At 49.6% G+C, this 20785-nt stretch overlaps 1 protein-coding gene across 29 annotated transcripts in view; it reads right to left on the reverse strand.

Annotated features, from left to right (window-relative positions):
- ERICH3 (glutamate rich 3) overlaps positions 1-20785 on the reverse strand; it is a 33452-nt gene that overhangs the window by 971 nt on the left and 11696 nt on the right. For 2 of the 29 annotated variants that reach the window (XM_030494369.1, XM_030494368.1), the window contains exons 11-16: positions 18742-19040; positions 17934-17984; positions 16644-16865; positions 12892-13389; positions 7823-7966; positions 639-6106 (exon numbers count right to left, since the gene is read on the reverse strand). In XM_030494369.1, the coding sequence (XP_030350229.1) occupies positions 639-6106; positions 7823-7966; positions 12892-13389; positions 16644-16865; positions 17934-17984; positions 18742-19040 (6682 nt within the window). The remainder of the gene's footprint in view (positions 1-638; positions 6107-7822; positions 7967-12891; positions 13390-16643; positions 16866-17933; positions 17985-18741; positions 19041-20785) is intronic. The other 27 variants (XM_030494390.1, XM_030494388.1, XM_030494385.1 and 24 more) reach the window with 27 other exon arrangements.

Here is a 20785-nt window from a genome sequence, read left to right on the forward strand (position 1 = left end):
ATAGCAAGTGTTAGAGACAGAGCAAAAATGTTTGCTATGAGATTTTTGGGAGCAAGGAAGAATGCAGAAGCTGACACTCAAAAGGATTCATCATCCTATGGAGACAGGCTGAGAGAGCTGGGCTTGTCTGGTCTTGAGAAAGCTCCAGGGAGACCTTAGGACAGCTCCCAGTGCCTAAAGGGGCTGACAAGAAACCTGGAGAGGGGCTTTGGACAAGGGCCTGTAGGGACAGGACAAGGGGAATGGCTTTAACCTGCCAGAGGGGAGACTGAGATGAGCTCTTAGGCAGAAGCTCTTCCCTGTGAGGGTGCTGAGGCGCTGGCACAGACTTTTCCCAGAGAAGCTGTGGCTGCCCCATCCCTGGCAGTGTTCAAGGCCAGGTTGGACACAGGGGCTTGGAGCAACCTGCTCTAGTGGAAGGTGTCCCTGCCCGTGGCAGGGGGTTGGAGCTGGATGAACTTTGAGGTCCCTTCAACCCAAACCAGCCTGGGATTCTGTGATTCTATGATCCCTCACCCCAGATACCAGCAGCAGACACTCAGGTGTAACAAACGGGATGAAGTGGTGCACCCTCCGCTCGTGACAGGGACAGCGCAGGGACAGTGTGTGGGTCAGGGGCTGACTTGCACAGGACTCACCTCACAGGGACTGTGGCTCCTCTCACCCCCATCAGCAGCTCCTGGGGTGTCCATGCTCCCTCCGATGGGACGGTCCATTCCCTGCTCCCCGGCCCCAGCCCGGCTCTGTGCACTCGCAGGGACACGGGCTGCTGCTCCCTCTGCAGTGCTCCCATGGAGGCCGCTCTGCTCCCGCTGCGCTCCCGCCGCCGCCTGCTCTGACCCGTCCTTGCTGCCCGCTGCGCCCGTGCCGGGATGTCCCCGCTGCTGCGGCGGGGAGCGCAGCGCCTCGGCCCCGGCAGCCCCATGCGCTGTCCTCTCCTGCCCCGCTGACTGCGCCCGGGCCCCCGCCGCGCCCGCACACCGCCCCGGCGCAGACAGTGCTGCCCCATCCACCGCCCCATCGCCAACAGGCTGCTCCTTCCCTGTCCCCTCAGCACACCCCGCGGGTCCCTCCATCCCGCCTGCCCGCTCCCCCGGACCTGTTGCCCCTGGCTCTGCTCTGGCCACCTCCACGCGCGTCCCCCCCACCCCTCCGTCCTCTTTCCCTTCCACTGCTTCCTCTGTCTTTGCCTTGCTGCCTGGAAATGGGTTTCCACACAAGAGTGCTTCTGCTGAGCCCTCCTCTTCCACCACTGCTGGGGTCTCCTCCAGCCTAGGTGACCCTTCACTTAGCGGATCCCCCCCAGCACCCACCAGTGACTCCAGTGCAGGTGCTTCTTGAGGAATGGGACCCTTGCCAGGCTCCACAGACTCCTCCGCTGCCTCCTGTGCTCTCAGGAGAAAGCTCCACTCCACCTCCAATGCCTCAGCAGCCCCAGGTGTTGCTGCTTTCCCCATCTCCATCCACTCTTCTCCTGATGCTTTCAGCTGTGAAAACTCATTTGGCTTTACAAAGTCTTCTCCTCCAGGCACTGCCTCTCCTGTGCACATATCCGTATCCCCCAAGGTCTCCAGGAGAGCAACAGGCTTCCCCACAGCCTCCTCCCCTTCAGAAATAGTTTCCTTGAGAGCCTCTTCTCCTTCAGAGCCGGCTGCCCCGGCAAACCCTGATCCTGCCAAGACGGCTTCCACCACAGCCTCCTCTGCCTCAGGAATAGCCCCCACAACACCACCGTTCCCTGCAGAACCTCCCTGCTGCACAACCTCAGACACCTTTTCAACCACAACATCCTTCCCTCCAGAACATCCCTCCTGCATGGCCTCAGACACCCTCTCACCCATCTCCAAAACATCTTTCCCTGCAGAACCTCCCTCCTGCACAACCTCAGACACCTTCTCACCCATCTCCACAACATCCTTCCCTCGAGAACCTTCCTCCTGCACAACCTCAGACACCTTCTCACTCATCTCCACAACATCTTTCTCTGTAGAACCTCCCTCCTGCACAACCTCAGACACCTTCTCACCCATCTCCACAACATCCTTCCCTGCAGAACCTTCCTCCTGCACAACCTCAGACACCTTCTCACTCATCTCCACAACATCTTTCTCTGTAGAACCTCCCTCCTGCACAACCTTAGACACCTTCTCACTCATCTCCACAACATCCTTCCCTCGAGAACCTTCCTCCTGCACAACCTCAGACACCTTCTCACTCATCTCCACAACATCCTTCTCTGCAGAACTTCCCTCCTGCACAACCTCAGACACCTTCTCACCCATTTCCACAACATCCTTCCCTCGAGACCCTCCCTCTTGCACAAGCTCAGACACCTTCTCACCCATCTCCACAACATCCCTCCCTGCAGAAGCTCCCTCCTGAATGGCCTCAGACACCTTCTCACCCATCTCCACAACATCCTTCTCTGCAGAACCTTCCCCCTGCACAACCTCAGACACCTTCTCACTCATCTCCACAACATCCTTCCCTCGAGAACCTTCCTCCTGCACAACCTCAGACACCTTCTCACTCATCTCCACAACATCTTTCTCTGTAGAACCTCCCTCCTGCACAACCTCAGACACCTTCTCACTCATCTCCACAACATCCTTCTCTGCAGAACTTCCCTCCTGCACAACCTTAGACACCTTCTCACTCATCTCCACAACATCCTTCTCTGCAGAACTTCCCTCCTGCACAACCTCAGACACCTTCTCACTCATCTCCACAACATCCTTCCCTCCAGAACCTTCCTTCTGCACAACCTCAGACACCTTCTCACCCATTTCCACAACATCCTTCCCTCGAGACCCTCCCTCTTGCACAAGCTCAGACACCTTCTCACCCATCTCCACAACATCCTTCCCTCCAGAACCTTCCTTCTGCACAACCTCAGACACCTTCTCACCCATCTCCACAACATCCTTCTCTGCAGAACCTTCCCCCTGCACAACCTCAGACACCTTCTCACTCATCTCCACAACATCCTTCCCTCGAGAACCTTCCTCCTGCACAACCTCAGACACCTTCTCACTCATCTCCACAACATCTTTCTCTGTAGAACCTCCCTCCTGCACAACCTCAGACACCTTCTCACTCATCTCCACAACATCCTTCTCTGCAGAACTTCCCTCCTGCACAACCTTAGACACCTTCTCACTCATCTCCACAACATCCTTCTCTGCAGAACTTCCCTCCTGCACAACCTCAGACACCTTCTCACTCATCTCCACAACATCCTTCCCTCCAGAACCTTCCTTCTGCACAACCTCAGACACCTTCTCACCCATTTCCACAACATCCTTCCCTCGAGACCCTCCCTCTTGCACAACCTCAGACACCTTCTCACTCATCTCCACAACATCCTTCCCTCCAGAACCTTCCTTCTGCACAACCTCAGACACCTTCTCACCCATTTCCACAACATCCTTCCCTCGAGACCCTCCCTCTTGCACAACCTCAGACACCTTCTCACTCATCTCCACAACATCCTTATCTGCAGAACGTCCCTCTTGCACAAGCTCAGACACCTTCTCACCCATCTCCACAACATCCCTCCCTGCAGAAGCTCCCTCCTGAATGGCCTCAGACACCTTCTCACTCATCTCCACAACATCATTCCCTGCAGAACCTTCCTCCTGCACAACCTCAGACACCTTCTCACTCATCTCCACAACATCCTTCCCTGCAGAACCTTCCTCCTGCACAACCTCAGACACCTTCTCACTCATCTCCACAACATTCTTCTCTGCAGAACTTCCCTCCTGCACAACCTCAGACACCTTCTCACTCATCTCCACAACATCCTTCTCTGCAGAACTTCCCTCCTGTACAACCTCAGACACCTTCTCACTCATCTCCACAACATCCTTCCCTCGAGAACCTTCCTCCTGCACAACCTCAGACACCTTCTCACCCATTTCAACAACATCCTTCTCTGCAGAACCTTCCTCCTGCACCTCAGACACCTTCTCACTCATCTCCACAACATCCTTCTCTGCAGAACTTCCCTCCTGCACAACCTCAGACACCTTCTCACCCATCTCCACAACATCCTTCCCTGCAGAACCTTCCTCCTGCACAACCTCAGACACCTTCTCACTCATCTCCACAACATACTTCTGTCGAGAACCTCCCTCTTGCACCTCAGACACCTTCTCACCCATCTCCAAAACATCTTTCCCTGTTGAAGCTCCTGCCTGCAGAATCTCCGAGATCATCTCACCCATCTCCACAACATCCTTCTCTGTAGAACCTCCCTCCTGCACAACCTCAGACACCTTCTCACCCATCTCCACAACATCCCTCCCTGCAGAACCTCCCTCCTGAATGGCCTCAGTCACCTTCTCATTCATCTCCGCAATATCTCTCCCTCCTGAACCTCCCTCCTGAATGGCCTCAGACACCTTCTCACCCATCTCTACAACATCCTTCCCTGCAGAACCTCCCTCCTGCACAACCTCAGACACCTTCTCACCCATGTCCACAAGATCTTTCTCTGTAGAACCTTCCTCCTGCACGGCCTCAGACACCTTCTCACCCGTCTCCACAACATCCTTCCCTGCAGAACCTTCCTCCTTTATGGCCTCAGACACCTTCTCACTCATCTCCACAACATCCTTCCCTCGAGAACCTGCCTCCTGCACAACCTCAGACACCTTCTCACTCATCTCCAAAACATCTTTCCCTGTTGAAAGTCCTGCCTGCAGAATCTCAGAGATCATTTCACTCATCTCCACAACATCTTTCTCTGTAGAACCTCCCTCCTGCACAACCTCAGTCACCTTCTCACCCATCTCCACAACATCCCTCCCTGCAGAACCTCCCTCCTGAATGGCCTCGGCCACCTTCTCTTTCATCTCCACAATATCTGTCCCTCCTGAACCTCCCTCCTGAACGGCCTCAGACACCTTCTCACCCATCTCCACAAAATCCTTCCCTGCAGAACATCCCTCCTGAACGGTTTCAGACACCGTCTCACCTACAACATCCTTATCTGCAGAACCTCCCTCTTGCACAAGCTCAGAAACCTTCTCACCCATCTCCACAACATCCTTCCCTGCAGAACCTTCCTCCTGCACAACCTCAGACACCTTCTCACTCATCTCCACAACATCCTTCCATGCAGAATCTCCCACCTGCACAGCCACAGACACCATCTCACTCATCTCCACAACATCCTTCCCTCCAGACCCTCCTACCTGCACAGCCACAGATACCATCTCACCCATCTCCACAACATCTTTTCCTGCAGAACCTCCCACCTGCACAGCCACAGACACCATCTCACCCATCTCCACAACATCCTTCTCTGCAGAACTTCCCTCCTGCACAACCTCAGTCACCTTCTCATTCATCTCCACAATATCTCTCCCTGCAGAACCTCCCTCCTGCACAACCTCAGACACCTTCTCACCAATCTCCACAAGATCCTTCCCTGCAGATCCTCCCTCCTGAATGGCCCCAGACACCTTCTCACCCATCTCCACAAGATCCTTCCCTGCAGAACCTCCCTCCTGCACAACCTCAGGCACCTTCTCACCCACCACAATATCCTTCCCTTCAGACCCTCCCTCCTGCATGTCCTCAGACAACATCTCACCCACAACATCATTCCCTTGAGACCCTCCCTCCTGTATGGCCTCAGACACCGTCTCACCCACCACAACATCCTTCCCTTGAGACCCTCCCTCCTTCACGGTCTTCGATTTCTGCTGTCCCCGTGCTGCCAGGCTCCCTGTCACGTCCATCACACCCTCCTGCTCCTTGGGTGCCACTTCTGCACCAGATTCCATTGCCTTCCCTGTCTTCTTTCCATTGGGATCTCCTTCTGCCCTGTCACTCTCCTCGGGTGCAGATTCCCGCATCGCAAGGAGACCCTCCACCAGGAGCACAGCCACCGTGTCCTCCTTGGGCAGCAGATCTCCCACCCGTGCCACTTCTTCTTCTGCCTCTTTGGTGCGAGCTTCTCCTCCCTCAGCCACAGACTCTTCCTCCTCAAGTGCTTGTCTCTCCCCTTCCATCTGCCCTTCTCGTATCACTTGTTCTGCTGCTTTCTGCACATCAAGTGTTCTTGCTCTTTTGGCCGAGGAGGTTGCATCTGGTGCTGTCAGGAAACAATCAAACATTAGTTTTGCTGAGAACTGTGTTAGTGTTAATGCTGTTTACAAGGTTATCATTAAAGATGCGATCTCTCCCGAGCGATGAAGGGACAGCAGCATGGTGACGAGAAGAAAACTTGCTGTGCTGCTTCTCATCACCCACTGTGCTCTGGCTGTGCTGCCAGTGCTGTTCTTCTGGCATAACTCATTGAAGCAAAGACATTGGTGCATGACCAGTCTCCAGCTCCGATGGTCCTGCCTGTGCCCCCTCCTCCCTGACCCGCCTCTCTGGGAGCTCGGGTGTGTGAGCAAATAGCTGCAGGCTACAGTGACATTCAAACGTGCAGAAATAGGTGGTAAACTGCGCATGTGAAATAGGCACACACAGGAAGAATCCTCAGCTGCTCCTGCAGAATGGGGAACTGCTTCCCATGGGTGCTGTAATTACACCAGGGCAATAGCACACGATTCCCACCCGCTGGGAATCCGGTGCTCCAGGATGTGTCCCTGGGCTGGCACCCCAGCACCCTGCGCTGCTGCACTCATGTTCCATACAAACCTGGCAGGTTCCTATTCTTAAGGAGCTGAGAAGTTTTGTGCCACTGAAAGGAGGAAGGAGCAATGTCTTTCCCAAGCCACCCTCTCTCAAACTGAGCCTGTCTTGCCTCAGATCAGGAACAATGTGTTCATCATCAGAAACATAGATCCTTGTGGAGACCAACACACAAAGACCACTGGACTTGGAAATTAAATGTTATAGACAGTTGTTTGCTGTCAGATGAAGCAATCTTATCTGAGAAAGAATTACTGAGGGACAACTATTACTGACAGACCAGAGACGAGAATGAACCTCCAGCCTCCTGCATACACCTCCTGAATGAAAGACAACAAACATTAAGAGCCTATGTTCTTGGACTACATAAAGGAAGAAGATGATTAAAAGTCTCCCAGCTGACCATCAAAAACTTGGAATACCCTGGATGAAGGTACCAAAGTAGAAGACAGTGCCCAACCAGCACTTTAAAACAATATATATGACCTGTTCCGGCTGTTAGACACTTAGACGATGGAGGAAGGGAGTGGAAGAGCACAGTGCAGACTGAAGTTACTTTTAACCTCTGGTTTTCTGCTCTTGTCAGCCTCATCGCTACTGTGGAGTAGAATCTTACCATGTCCTGTCACTGTGGCTCACTGCAGCAGGGCGGCTTTAATGTACAATGTGCAAAGCTCTGCTGTCTCCAGCAGTAAACTGCCAGGGTGGCTGGACCAGAAATGTTCTCAGAGGGAACCACGATCAAGCTGAAATCTCCTCCCTGCCAATTATGCCGACTGCTAAGAGGGGAAAGCCTGGAGACCAAGTCTGCCATTCAGCTTCACTCCCAGTCTGTCACTCCCATCCTTTCCTTTCCCAAGGCAGCCCTGTGCCACCTGGAAGCAAAGGGAAGCTCACTAGATTCCTCCTTCCCCCAGCTGTTTCTTGACTGGCAGCCAGTTTTTCCATGGCCTGGATTCTTTACCTGGGACCATTGTAACTGCCAAAGAAAGCATTAATGATATATGAGTACAGAAGGCAGCTAGGCATCACCCCTTCGTACACAAGTGAGGAAAGAAAAGAGCACAAGGAGGGTGTGTAGCCTGGAAAGGAAAGGGTGAACACTTCTATAAGGAGACTTCAGATGAAGAAGATTTAATCCATGTCCTCGATGGACAGCTGACCTCACCTTCGCTGGCATCATGCTCTGCATGTGTTATGTGTTCTTCCTCATCCACATGGGAATCGCCAGGTTCAGGTTCGGAATTCACATGGTGACCATTTCCAATTGCCTTTGCCATTTCCTCCTGGGCTGGTTTGCAACCGTCAACAACTAGCACAAGGTTACAAGACAGCAAGCAAGAGAAACCATTAAAAAGCAAGAGGAGAGTAGAAGACACCCAGCCATCTCAGCTTGGCTCCAGAGCTGGAATGCTGGGGCAGGCCTGATCGGAGCCGTGTGAACCTTCACCAGCAGTAGGGTTTTAATTAAAATTACATAAAAGATTAAACTCAAAAGGAGACAACCATTCAAAATCCAAGGGAAGAGTCATGCAGGGGCTCCACTGAAGCCCACAGCAGCAACCTTGCACAACATTTCATGAACAGGGAGGTTGCTTTTCTCTGAGAGGGTCAACACTCAAGCAACAACATGAGTTTATAGACATAAAATCATCATTGGTTTATGAGTATGGTTTTAGAATTCTACATTAAGCTCCCAGCTGCAGTTCTGATGATTCCCCAATCCCTCAAACTAACACAAGTGACCAAAGACCTATGCTTAGCTACAACTAAGTGGGAATTATTCTCCTCTGTACATGCCATGATCCTTCACAGCCAAGCCACGCATTCAGCATTATTGTTAAGACTGTGCATCACTCCCACTCTTGCTTATGCCTTGCTGGATGATCATGCAGGTGGCTTTCAAGCTAGCAATGCTAAACAAGTTCTTTATGCTCCAGCTACATATACAGTCCAGTCCCTTTCGAATCTCTTCCAAGAGCTCTCCCTTCCAGCAGCGCAGGCTTCTCCCTTCAAGTTCTACCAGCTTTCTATATCTTTCCTTTCCTATTGCAGTTACTGGCTTAGTCTTTCACACAGATCACTTGCTAGTTTGCCACTGACATTGACTGGCAGCTAAAACCAAACCTTGCTTTTGGTTTTACTGCAGACTATGCCCACGAGGAACCACAGCCCTTCAGGTACATCTCTGCAATAGCTGCTGCTCTTGTTTGTGTTGTGACTGCCAGTGTCAGACCTGGGTAATCCCTGTTGCTGCCAGGATGGTGCCAGTGCTCGTATGATCCAAATATGGAACAACCAAGTCCTTGTCCGAAAGGGAGAAACTCCATCAATTGCTTGTACTTGAGGCTTAGGCCAAGCACAACCTTCAGGTCTTAGAGGAGACAATCGCAACATTTCAGATCTTATTACTGTATGTGACATGAGGGTGTACACTCGCCAGCTTCATCTACACAGCAGAAGTGCTGCAGAGACACTTGTTCCATGTTCCAGTTTCTAGATGTTTCTAGAAGACAAGTTCTTCTCCAGGCTCAGTGAGAATACAGACACTTTTCAGTATCTTCACCAATGATCATCCCAGAATCAGCCGATGGCATTTTAGTTAGACAAAATACTTCGTTCTAGAAAAGTGGGGCTTGAGCCAGCAAGAAAAGAAGATCTGAATCCTGACCTGGCCTTCTTTTAGAGAAACAGAGACTGAAACCCGTGTGCCAGCACACGGCACCCGCGTGTCCCTGGCTAGAACGTGCCTCACAGCCTAGGTAGGAGTGTGACATGCTATGATACCTTGACTTGCCAGCAGCACCTGGTTTTGATTTCTCTGAAAACAAAACCAGGGAGCCATGAGAACGAAGCTAATGCTGCCCCCACACAGGAACTGGCTGGCTTTGGGCCACTCTGCAGTGGAGCATGTCACAAAAGTACCCATAGCTTGGGGCTATGAGAAGGCAGCAGCAGTGAATCAGTCGTGCACATCCTGCTCCAGTCATTCAGAGCAGCCAAGAAGCTTTCTGCTCCAGGACACCCCTTGGCTGCCTCCCGCAGAGGTACAGGCAGCACATCGTCCCAGTGGGTGCTTTGTGGTGCGCATTTACTGCCCTGGCTCTAGGGCTGACTCACTGGCAGCCGCATGCTCTGCAGTTACTGCCTGTGCAGCCTCTGCCAATGGGAGCTGACATGTCAGAGCTCAGGGCCCTGGCAGGATGACAAATGCTGCTCACAGCAGTTCTCTCTCTTGGGATCAGCAGTTCCTTGTCACAAGGAGTGCAGCAGGACCAGAAAACACACAGCAGGGGCTGTTGCAGGTATGTCTGTGCTTCTGACAGAGATGTCACACCACCGGCACTGACCTGCCCAGGCTCAGCCCTCCATGGAGCCGCCCAGAGGAGCGCTTTGCACCTTTTGCTTCCTTCAGCACATCCAGTTTTCTCTGGTGAACTCCTTCTGCACTGTTAATGACAGCACCGGCTGGGAGAAACCCTGTCATGAGCAGAGCACGATGGGTCTCACAGGGGCAAAGCCAGAACAGTGCCGTACCCATCGCATCTCAATGCAGGCTGATGGGAATGACCAGTCCCACAGGGAAGTTCATGTGAAAAAATCAGGGAGGCCCAAGAACAGACCGAGAACCAGTTCTGCACTCCCAGTAAAGGACTGAGCTCTTTTGAATCCAGTGTCTCTGGGGGCTTCTAGCCTCAGCCTCTTGCAGCGCTGTAGTGGTGGGAGTTGTAACCATCAGGCATTTCATAGCATCATAGAATCCCAGACTGGTTTGGGGTGGAAGGGACCTTAAAGCTCATCCAGTCCCAACCCCTGCCACGGGCAGGGACACCTTCCACTAGAGCAGGTTGCTCCAAGCCCCTGTGTCCAACCTGGCCTTGAACACTGCCAGGGATGGGGCAGCTACAGCTTCTTCTGCCAGTGCCTCAGCACCCTCATTAGACCTCCTTAAATTTCACATTAGAATCTTTATCATGGCAGCAACTGTGCAAAGTGCCTGGGATAAGCCAGAATTCCCATATAGCCTTTGTTACCCCACAGTGTTTCTTTAGCAGGCCCATTATACCTCAAAAAGTGTATTATCTTTTTCTTTCACTGCTCTCCACACAGTTTCTTGGCAACTCTTTATTTGCTATAAAATTTACCTGGACAACCTTCATGTAGACAGGGAAAAATCTGCCTGCAACTTAGGAAGATGTTCCTATCTGTAATTGTCACGAGTCAATGATTTTTCTTGTCCTCCCTTGATCTGCACTGTCCCTGAGTCTCAGGTAGTCTCCTGGCAGCAGAGATGATGCAGGACTTGACTGAGAAGTGAATTCCGTTACCTGCACAGCATTCAGACTATCTGTATGTGATAGAGGATTTCTGTTCAAACCTAGAGCCGTGGAACCACGTGTGCTGGATCTGGGCACACAGGAATTCATGCTACCAAAGAACAACGCTGTTCTCTTGGGCTAACTCAGTGCCAAATTACCAGCCTGGCACATCCAATGGGTCTTTCCTTGGTTTTCTACTACACCACAACATTCTATACTCCAGGTTTTAAAGTTCCTTCTCCTCCTGAGCACATCTCAGCCTAGTGGCGAAGGTGCTGAGGTGGAAGTTTCTTTCCCACAAGGGAAGATAAGGGTTCCAGAAGCAAACTTCTTTGAAGAGTTCAGCACTCTTCAGTAGCTATTATATTACTGTCACTGTCTCAATTCTGAATGTATAAGCAAAGCAATAGCAATGCACAAAACAAAGTAACCCAGCAGCAACAGACTTGCAAAGCATTAAGCACCAGCATTCAAATTGTTTATTCCACACACAGCTATCTTGGATGCACTGCTGTAATCAGAAAGCCATAGAAACAGAACCAAAACCTGCTACTGACATAAAGGAAAAGCATTCTACATTCCACTGCAAACCCAGCCCACAGAAAGACACCTGGAGATTCCATCTACCATGGTCTGTGGCTGTCCCTATGTCAGCGACAGTGCAGACGCTGTTCTGCCTGATTTAACCGCATCCAAGACATTTCCCCATGACCCGGGTGACATTGCAAAGCTAATATTTTTCCTTATTCCCCAGATATGATAATGCAAACCTTGCTTCATGTGGCCAACCTTTCATTAAGTGCCCATGAAGTTACCCAGGAAGGTAGGGTTGAAACTGCACCATGTCCATTTTGTCAACAGTAGAAACGAGGTGTCACAACTGATTGATTTGCTCCTTGTCAACAAGCCTGTGCCAGAGTGAAGCAACACAACCGTGGATCAACTGACATAGTTCTGACTTTCACCTGCTGCATCATGATTCCCAGGGTAATTTTTAGTGGGTTTTTTTGAATCTAGTATTTTGACATTTGTCCTGGGTTCAGCTATAGCAGTCATTTCTCTCCTTCTTAGTAGCTGGTGCAGTGCTGTGGTTTTTAACTTTCAGCCTGGGAACGATGCTGATAACACTGATGTTTTTAGTTGTTGCTAAGTAATGTTTATTCCAACCAAGGACTTTCTCAGTCTCATGCTTTGCCAGGGAGGAGGGGAAGCCGGGAGGAAGCAGAGACAGGACACCTGACCCAAACTAGCCAAAGGGGTATTCCATACCACAGCACGTCATGCCCAGTATATAAACCGGGGGGAGTTACCCGGAAGGCCCAGATCACTGCTCGGGTCGGGCTGGGTGTCGGTCGGCGGGTGGTGAGCAATTGTATCCTCTCCCCTTGTTATTTCACTAATCGTTATTATCACTGGTGGTAGCAGTAGTGGTTTGTATTATACCTTAGTTGCGGGACTGCTCTTATCTCAACCCGTGGGAGTTACATTCTTCCGATTCTCCTCCCCATCCCTCCGGGAGCGGGGGGAGGAAGAAGGTGGGGAGTGAGCGAGCGGCTGCGTGGTTCCGAGTTACCGGCTGGGCTCAAACCATGACAACATTACAAACTGTCTGGCATACAGATTGTCCCATAGGCAATAAATCATGTTTGGATTTCATAATGATTGCATGCTATGTGAAATCAAACTGGAGTGAAAAAGAACGGCAAAAGCCTTACATTGGCAACACTAGAAAAGAAACAATAAACCAGGTAACATTCTGGGTGGTTATTTAGCTCACAGCAGCACAGAGCACTGTAGAAGCTTGAAAACAGTTCAGCAGTGGCATTCCCCATGCTGCACCATGATAGAGTACAAAGGCAAACACAGCAACCCTTGCATGCACCAGTCACTCACAGTTGTGCCCAGGGACTGTACTCACCCCCTCCTTTGTCACTGTGAGGAGCCTCGTCATTGCTGTCCTCCACTTCTGTCACACTGCTTTCCAAAGGCACTAGAAGACCTTCCTCCCCATCACCTCTCCTGGTACTGGTGTTCTTCTCCCCATCTTCCACTGTGTCACTTTGGACTGACCAAGCCTGGTCGAGTTCCCTGTTAACTTCAGGACTTTGATGCTGTACTGCTGTTGTATTTTCATGAAAAGTGTCTCCCCTCGCTGTTAGATCTTCTGGTTTTGCCTTTTCTGCTTTGTCTATTCCTTCCTTTTCAAGTAGAGAAGTTTCCTGATTTTCCTCCACTCTGAGCAGTTTATTCTCCCCATTCTCATTTCCACACTGTGCATGTGCTGTGTTGTCAGATGCCCTTTCACCATTATACTCCTCTTTGCCCTCAACATTGCCTTTCACTGTTTCAGCACAAGAGTCATCTTCACTGCTGTACTGGGTGCTGACGGATGAGAGAGGGTGCACAGGCCTCCCACCTAGAAACAGCAAACAGAACTTTGGTGTAGCATTTATCACTACATCTGCCTTCACTGGCCACTAGTTCCCTTTGCTGTGCACAAAGGGCCAGACACTCATCTGGTATCAGCCTCTGAATCACACGATCTGAGGATATTGTGACAAAACCGCAGTAAGCGAATGGAAGAACATTGCCCAGATGTATCAAAGGGTTAAAGTCAAAGCTATTTAACATATTTTTTCTGACAATGGAAATGAACCAGATTAGCTCCATCAATCCCACAGAAATACACTTCCAAAAGCACCTCTAAAATGTGGTTCAGACAGGTTTTAGAATAGGTTCTTGAGCTCCATCTGATGAAAGACTTCATCCATAGCAACAGCCCTTTAGTGCCCTCCTGTCAACTCAGTGAATACAATGAAGATCTCCAAAATCACGTGCAAACCATTCGAGCTGAACTGGAGGTGAAGTTCACTGTCTCCTCTAAAAACCTACAGGTTATGAAATTCATAAATGGAAAATTTGAGGGGGGGGAAAGGAAAATAAAGCAGTAATTCTTCACCTAGCATTCAGTGGAAGAGTAGAACTGCTGCCACAAGTATTGCAGGTGTCCGGAGTTCACAGGGGTTCAGGCAGAGACTGGGCAAACTCAAGGAGGAAAAGCCCAGTTAGGGCTAATCAGTAAAAGGGACCACCCCTGAGAGGTGCTGCTGACAGGGGTGGGAACACACACTGGGAAACAGCACAGGACTCTCACCCTGCTCTTACACTTTTCCCAGGCACGTGCTGCTGGCCACAAGCCAGAGGCAGAGTTTGGACCCTGGTCTGTCCCTGTTGAGCTCTTCCCAGAGCGCAGGATCCAACCTGTGCTGCAGTACTTCTCCCTGCAGCCATCACCTCCCAGCAGCCTCCTCTTCATCCTCCTCCTTGGCTCTGAGGAAGGCTCTTGCCACTTGTGTTTTAAATTTCCTGCTCTAGTGGAAGGTGTCCCTGCCCGGGGCAGGGGGATGGGCCTGGGTGAGCTTTAAGGCCCCTTCAACCCAAACCAGTCTGTGATTCTATGAGAATTCCTTCTCTAACTGGGGCTTCTGCTCATGCACTATCCATATGCCAGAACCGCATTCCACATGGAACAGCATGTGCAGAAAACATGTTGCACAAAGATACCTTACAGCCACAGCTTAAAGATCTTGCTTGGATAACCACTCCTCCAGCACCAGGAAACTCAGGGGCTGAGGAAGGCAGTTCCTGTACAGATGTTTCTCCTGAGACAACATATTAATTTCTGTCTGTCACAATTAGGCGCATCAGGGAAGTGGCAATTCAGGTAAGTGGAGAAGAGGTGGGTATTAGAGAGGTTTATGGATTCAGTTATAGAAGAAAAACTCTGTAGGATTTAGGAAAACGACGGCTCCAGCAGGGAATGGGCTGTCTTGGAGAACTCGTAAGAAGGGAAAAGAACTGCTTAAGGCTATGTGAAAAGGCAGAACCAAAACCAAAGGAGTTAAAGAAAAATCCTTTTTAACGATGAATATCCAGGAAAAGCTTCCACTGTTGAGACCTACGAGGCACTTCCATATGCCCAAAAATGGAATTACAAGTTGCTACTAAAGTTGCTTGAAATATTTCCACGTATACTATTTTCAGAGAGCAAGGGTCCTTCATCCAAACAGAAAGGTCTTCTTGTCCTCAGAATCACCAAGGAATCCTTAGCTTTTTATAAATGTATTAGTACAGCTCAGCTGGGAAAAGCCCACAAATTTTTTAGCCCATCTCTCCATCTCTTCTGATCAGTGGTAGAAAACAACAGTAGAAAGATTTCATTACAAGGGGGAAATATAAAAAAATCAACAGATAGGAAAGAGGGATGAAAACTCTCGGGATTTGTGTTCAGGGTATCATTGCCCAGAGAGGCTAAGGAAAACAATGCAAAAAGCTTCTTTTCTTTAAAGAATCTGGATAAAACTAGATAAGGACTCAATGCCACCAGGTAACAGCAAATAGACCTCTGCGAGATGATGAACCTTTCCTACACTATTCAGAAGGAAACACCCTGCACCAGTTTGGGTTCCACTCTTTACTGGCTGTAACACATTCTGTGCAAGCACCAAGGAGTAGACACCAACTGGTTTCTGAATACTTCTACCACCCTGAGCACAGAAACCTCTTTGAATATTAATCACTTCACCCAGAACAAAAGATCATCCCGACCTTCAAACTTAAATGCAAAGTTCCTAGAAATCCAAAGCTCTACTGATCTGAAATGTCACCCAAAGCTAGCGGTGACCTTAAACCATCCGTATCTGATGTTACAGTCTACCTTTTACCAGTAGTAAATAAGGACTGAGGAACTCCCTTCAAGCTTCCTGTCCCAAGAAGACAAATGTTAGAAGCACTGCTCCTCTTGTTGACAGACATTTACATCCATGGGGAGCAGTCACACAGCTCAGAGCATGGAACAGATCCATTCACAACATAACATAAAGGCTCTTCCACCAGTATCCCTAGCTCCTAATCCATGCCTCTCCCATTATTTATTGTACTGGCATGTTTAGACTGCTAAAAGCCCCTCTGGCTCCCCATCCATTACTTGGTAACTGCTCCTTATGCAAAATACCAAATGCCAAGTTAGAGTATTACCTGTCTCTTCCTACAGCCTCAGCGAACACAACAGGGATAATGAGGTAAGGGCAGCTCCTCTGCCCCCTTTCTCCAAAAGTGACAGTGGAAGCAGAGAGCTCAATTGTACTGACTGTTCATGGATCACAAGTGATCAGTGGCTGATTATCAGAGAACAAAAATCAAGATTCTCTTTGACCACAGCAATGATTTTATAAACCAGGATGTTTCAAACCCGATTTCAATTCCTGCTGGATTTTATACTTCCTCTAAAAAGCCTGGATCTTTCTTGCAGCTGCAACCTTGTCACAAGCAGCTGGACTACCTCTGCTTAACTCACCTACATACAAACGTGAAAGCAGTGTTTCCATTTACCTTGAGAAACAGTGCTCACTTGCCCAAGTGTTTAGAGCTAATTTGCTGACTGGCTCCATCTCCATTTTTCAGTAGTTCAGCAAAGCTTGCTGTGAGCTGGCACACACACCCCCTGCCACTGGGTTTGGCTGTATGTCAGTGACAGAAGGTAGAATTAGTAAGAGATAAAATAGTTATCTTTTACCAATTCCATAGGAACCGCATGGGTTTTCCCATCAACAGATGTACTGGATATACATCAGGTCGGCTTCTCCAAGCCTCATTATGAAAAACACTAACCTTGTTCATCATCCTCAGAGTCGCTGTCAGAATATCCACCACTTCCATCCTCCTCACTGTCAGAGGCCTGCAGCACTTTCTGTGATGAGGTTTTGCTCTCATTTTCATAGTCTAAATTATGTTTTTTATCATCCGAGGATGACTTTGACATTCCATGCATTTGATCATCTGTCTGTCCCTCTTCATTAACTTCTTCATCTGCTTCAAAATCTTCATCATACTCTGAAATAAAAGAATCACACTGTGAGACAGGAAAGAACTTCACAACTAATAAAGTTCTTTTCAAGCAGACAGAACTTCATTAATCCCCCTTTGCCTTCGCTCAGTCCTTTTAAAGACATGAGAAAATCTAAGGCCACAGATGGGAATCGTAAAAGCACATTATCATAAAAAAGCATCATGTTCTGCATAGGTAGAGCAGCAAAAGTGCAGTAAAGCTACTGAATGATGTACCAAGTATGATTAATACATTAAACCCAAAACAAACACATTCATTAGCCACTGGGAGGGCTGGGAAAATTAAGGGCTGGGCAAACTCAGAAATAGAATGCAAGACAGTCTCCTTACAGGAGAGAAACCTGTGACAAAAAAAGAACACAAGCACTAGAGAAAGCTGGAGAAGGGTAACACATTGTAGTGTCCAGGAAGGTGATCGTGGATTGACATGGCTAGTTAGCAAAGAAGCTAACTAGATGAATTCATTAAATCCAGCCAAAGGGTGCTGCAGAGGAACAACCTGTGTCGCACTGTTCTAACACACTCCTGCAGGTCCCAGGTGAAGTCCAAGAACAGATGAAGCTTAGGGCAGTTTTGCACCAGCAGGTCTGGGTTTCATCCCAGGCTACCAGCCTGAGGTGTAACACCTGATAGATACCTTCACTCAGGTCTATAGGCAAGGCCTGTCTTCATGCACCTGTACTGGAGAGCCCTTCCCGTTCCAGCCCAGGCTGTGCTGTTGGAATGCACAGAGATGTGTGATGCCATTGAAATCCAGGAATGCCACTGCTGCCACCAGCTCACTGCATGCAGCAGGGGCCCAGACAGCGCAGGAGTGCTGCAGTGCTGCCACTGGCTGTCCCTCCGGCCACGCAGCCTCACCCTGCAGAGCTTATTGCTCACTGCTCTTGTTCCATCAGAGCTTTTCAGTGCTGGAGTAACAGAATGTTGAGGACAAAAATGAAGAGTATCTGATGCAGAACCAATCAGCCAAATAAACTATTGCCCAGGCAATGAGAATTACGGGAACAACATTTATTCTCTGTGTTAAAAATCAGTTGAGATTCCACCTGCCTGGTTGGGAGCGAGGTCTCCGCAGGTAACTGTCAGAAAGGCGCCTGCCTCCTGAGGGAGAAAGGCTCGATTAATCACACACTTCCACAGGAAATAACGAGGATGCTGCGCAGCAGCACTGCAGTGGGAGCAGGAAAGGCGAGAGGTGAGCTGCAGAGCTGGAGAAGAGGGGATGGGCTGCTGGAGGCTGGGGCTGGTGTCGCAGTGCCTGGGGCAGCACAGGAGAGAAAGGGCTGGAAGAGCCCTGGTGAACAAGGCGCTGCGCTCCCCTGCCCAGGGCAGGAGGAAGACCAAACGGTTTCCGCTGGAGCTCCATCGTGCTGACACTGCTGCTCTGCCCCAGCACTCGCCCTCCTCCCTCCACAGCCCATCCGCACCAGCAGCAGGAGGCTCTCCCACCTCCTGCCGCCGGGGCCACCGTCTCCTCTCCATTCACCGATGTCCCGTACCCCTTCAGAGCTCACCCAGCCCAAGCCCTCTTTTCCACTCCACGTGTCCTCCACTAGCTGCCACCTCCTCCCTCACCGTGCCCCACGTTCCTCCTGCTTTCTCATCCACCTCAGGCTTCCGTTTCAGCCCCTCAGACCCTCCTTACCCACCTTCCTGGCTCTGCAAAACCCTCTCGTCCTGGTGCTTGGCCAAAAGGAACCCCACTAGTTTTATTGGCCAGACACGGGCATCACCACTTTTCTCACACATAAGGCATCCTAAGAGAGGATGCCTCAGGCAAAGTTGGAGGCCCACAGCCTCACGCCTTCTCCAGAGTCACCCATTTTTCACCCCCTGCTTGTGTCTTGGAATACTGTACCATTTTTAATGGTGTCTTCCTGACTGTCTTCGCTCTTACGATCAGCTGGCTTTTTCATTTCTTGTTTTCCATACTCCTGTTTGGTCTTCATTTCATCCTTAGCAGTTTCCACACTTGCTTCATGACTTGGCAGGATGACTAACACTGAATTTCTTCTTGATTTCTGCTCAACACTGCTTTTGCTTGGCTCACTGCATGCTCCACCTCCCCAGAAACCCACATGCTTTTCCTCATGGTCCTCCTTTACCTTCCTCTTGGGAGGGGATGGCTTTTTGTCCAGACCCATTGCAATGATGCACCTATAAAAAACCAAGAAGTATCACGCTTTTCTTTCTGTGAAGAATGGAAGGGCAGCAGATGCAGTGAGCTGTTCAGCCATTACCAACAGTGAAACCTGCTACCTCTGTGCCCCTGCACTGCCCCTTACACAACAGAGGTAACGACTCACTTGGAGAAGCACCCTGAAACCCTCAGGAGCTCCACTTACACAGATGCAGTCCTTCTCGAAAGAGAAGACAACTAAAGTATAAGCAGATTAAAGTCAAAATATAAGTGTCCATTGATTTCAAGCTACACCAAGTACAAAGATAGATAGAACCACTGGGAAAGGCAGACAAGCTCCAAGTCAGATGTGTGCTGGCTCCAGATCCTGCTGTAACACTCATAAAGCGGGAACTCAGTAAAGTGGGAACTCAGGTTTTGTGGATAAGACTGTGTTTGGGGTTTTTTATTTGTCTGCTGGGTCTAACACCTGCGGAGATTGAAACTGAGTTATTTGCAGTTTCTGTTCTGTTTTTCCTACCTAACAGCAACCCAAATAGCTGGAAAACAAAGCATTTTGGATGACCTGTTGAGACTGCTCCTCCTGTATAAAATGGAGTGACAGCCTCTGTGTCTTATGGTTAGGAGGCTCATTCAAGAGACCAGAGTCCCTAATCCTAATTAATGTCAACTGCAGACACCAAGAGCCACCCTACAGCACCCATGGGTGCCAGGACATTGTGCTGTATGTAGTACAGAGACTCAAATCAACAAGCAGAGGATGAAGCTGAAACTGGAAATTTCACTGTAGCTAATCACAAGTCTCTCTGGAAAACCATGTTTTCCTCACAGACAACTGTGTCTTAGAACCATTTTTGTTTCCTTTCCCTGATTGCCATTCCACTCACATTCCAGCTGTTTATGAACTACTGTGAGACATCCTACAGTCATCCAGTCCAGAAATGTTTTAGTTCTGAGTGAGGGCATAAAATGTAAACCTGACGATTTCTGGAGGGTCCTACCTTGTAGTTATTCATTCCTGTATTTTGCTCAGGGACTGAAGCACTTCTGCTGGACCTAGGCCAGCACAAAACTCCCAGTGCAAGGACCACACCATCAGTGTAGAAATCACTGCGGTGTCACCTCTTTGTGAACCAAAGCCTGAACCCAACAAGGCAGATGAGCTGGGATCTTTGCTGAGAATCAGAGTGGGTACCAAATGTGTGGATGTGGTGTCATATTTGAAGCAGAAACAAATACAAGGGCATTTGATCTGAAGGAGATGTAAAAATAGTTGTCATGTACAGGGAGAATCTGGTTAATGAAGGTGGGTTTTAGTCACCAGATAGGGTTGGCTGGACAGACAAGAGACAGGAAAACAGAGATATCACTAAGAATAAGAGGGGAGGTGGGACAGGAAATGGGGGCAACTCAGGAGGAAACTATCCAATTCCTGGAGACTACATTAATTCAGAAAACTCACCTCAAATCTTTCCAGAAATCAGACAGAAATGGAGATTTGGGCATTTCCTGAGCTCTGGAGCCACCACATCTGTTCTGAACTCAGGTTATTTTCACTGCTTTGAACATACTAGGTAATACATTTACACAAATCATGTTCAGTGTTAGACTGGAGTAAAAAAAATATGGTACAATAGAGAAGGCTTGAGGCTGTGCTGACTGACAAGCTGACAGACCCAGTGCAGCCACTGCCCACTGCTCTGTGTGCTCTACAGGGTGACTGCACAGAGGCAGCTGGCTTTGATAACATCCTGGGCCGTGA

The sequence above is a fragment of the Strigops habroptila genome, chromosome 8 (assembly GCF_004027225.2).
Source record: "Strigops habroptila isolate Jane chromosome 8, bStrHab1.2.pri, whole genome shotgun sequence".
In the NCBI taxonomy this organism is placed as follows: Eukaryota; Metazoa; Chordata; class Aves; order Psittaciformes; family Psittacidae; genus Strigops; species Strigops habroptila.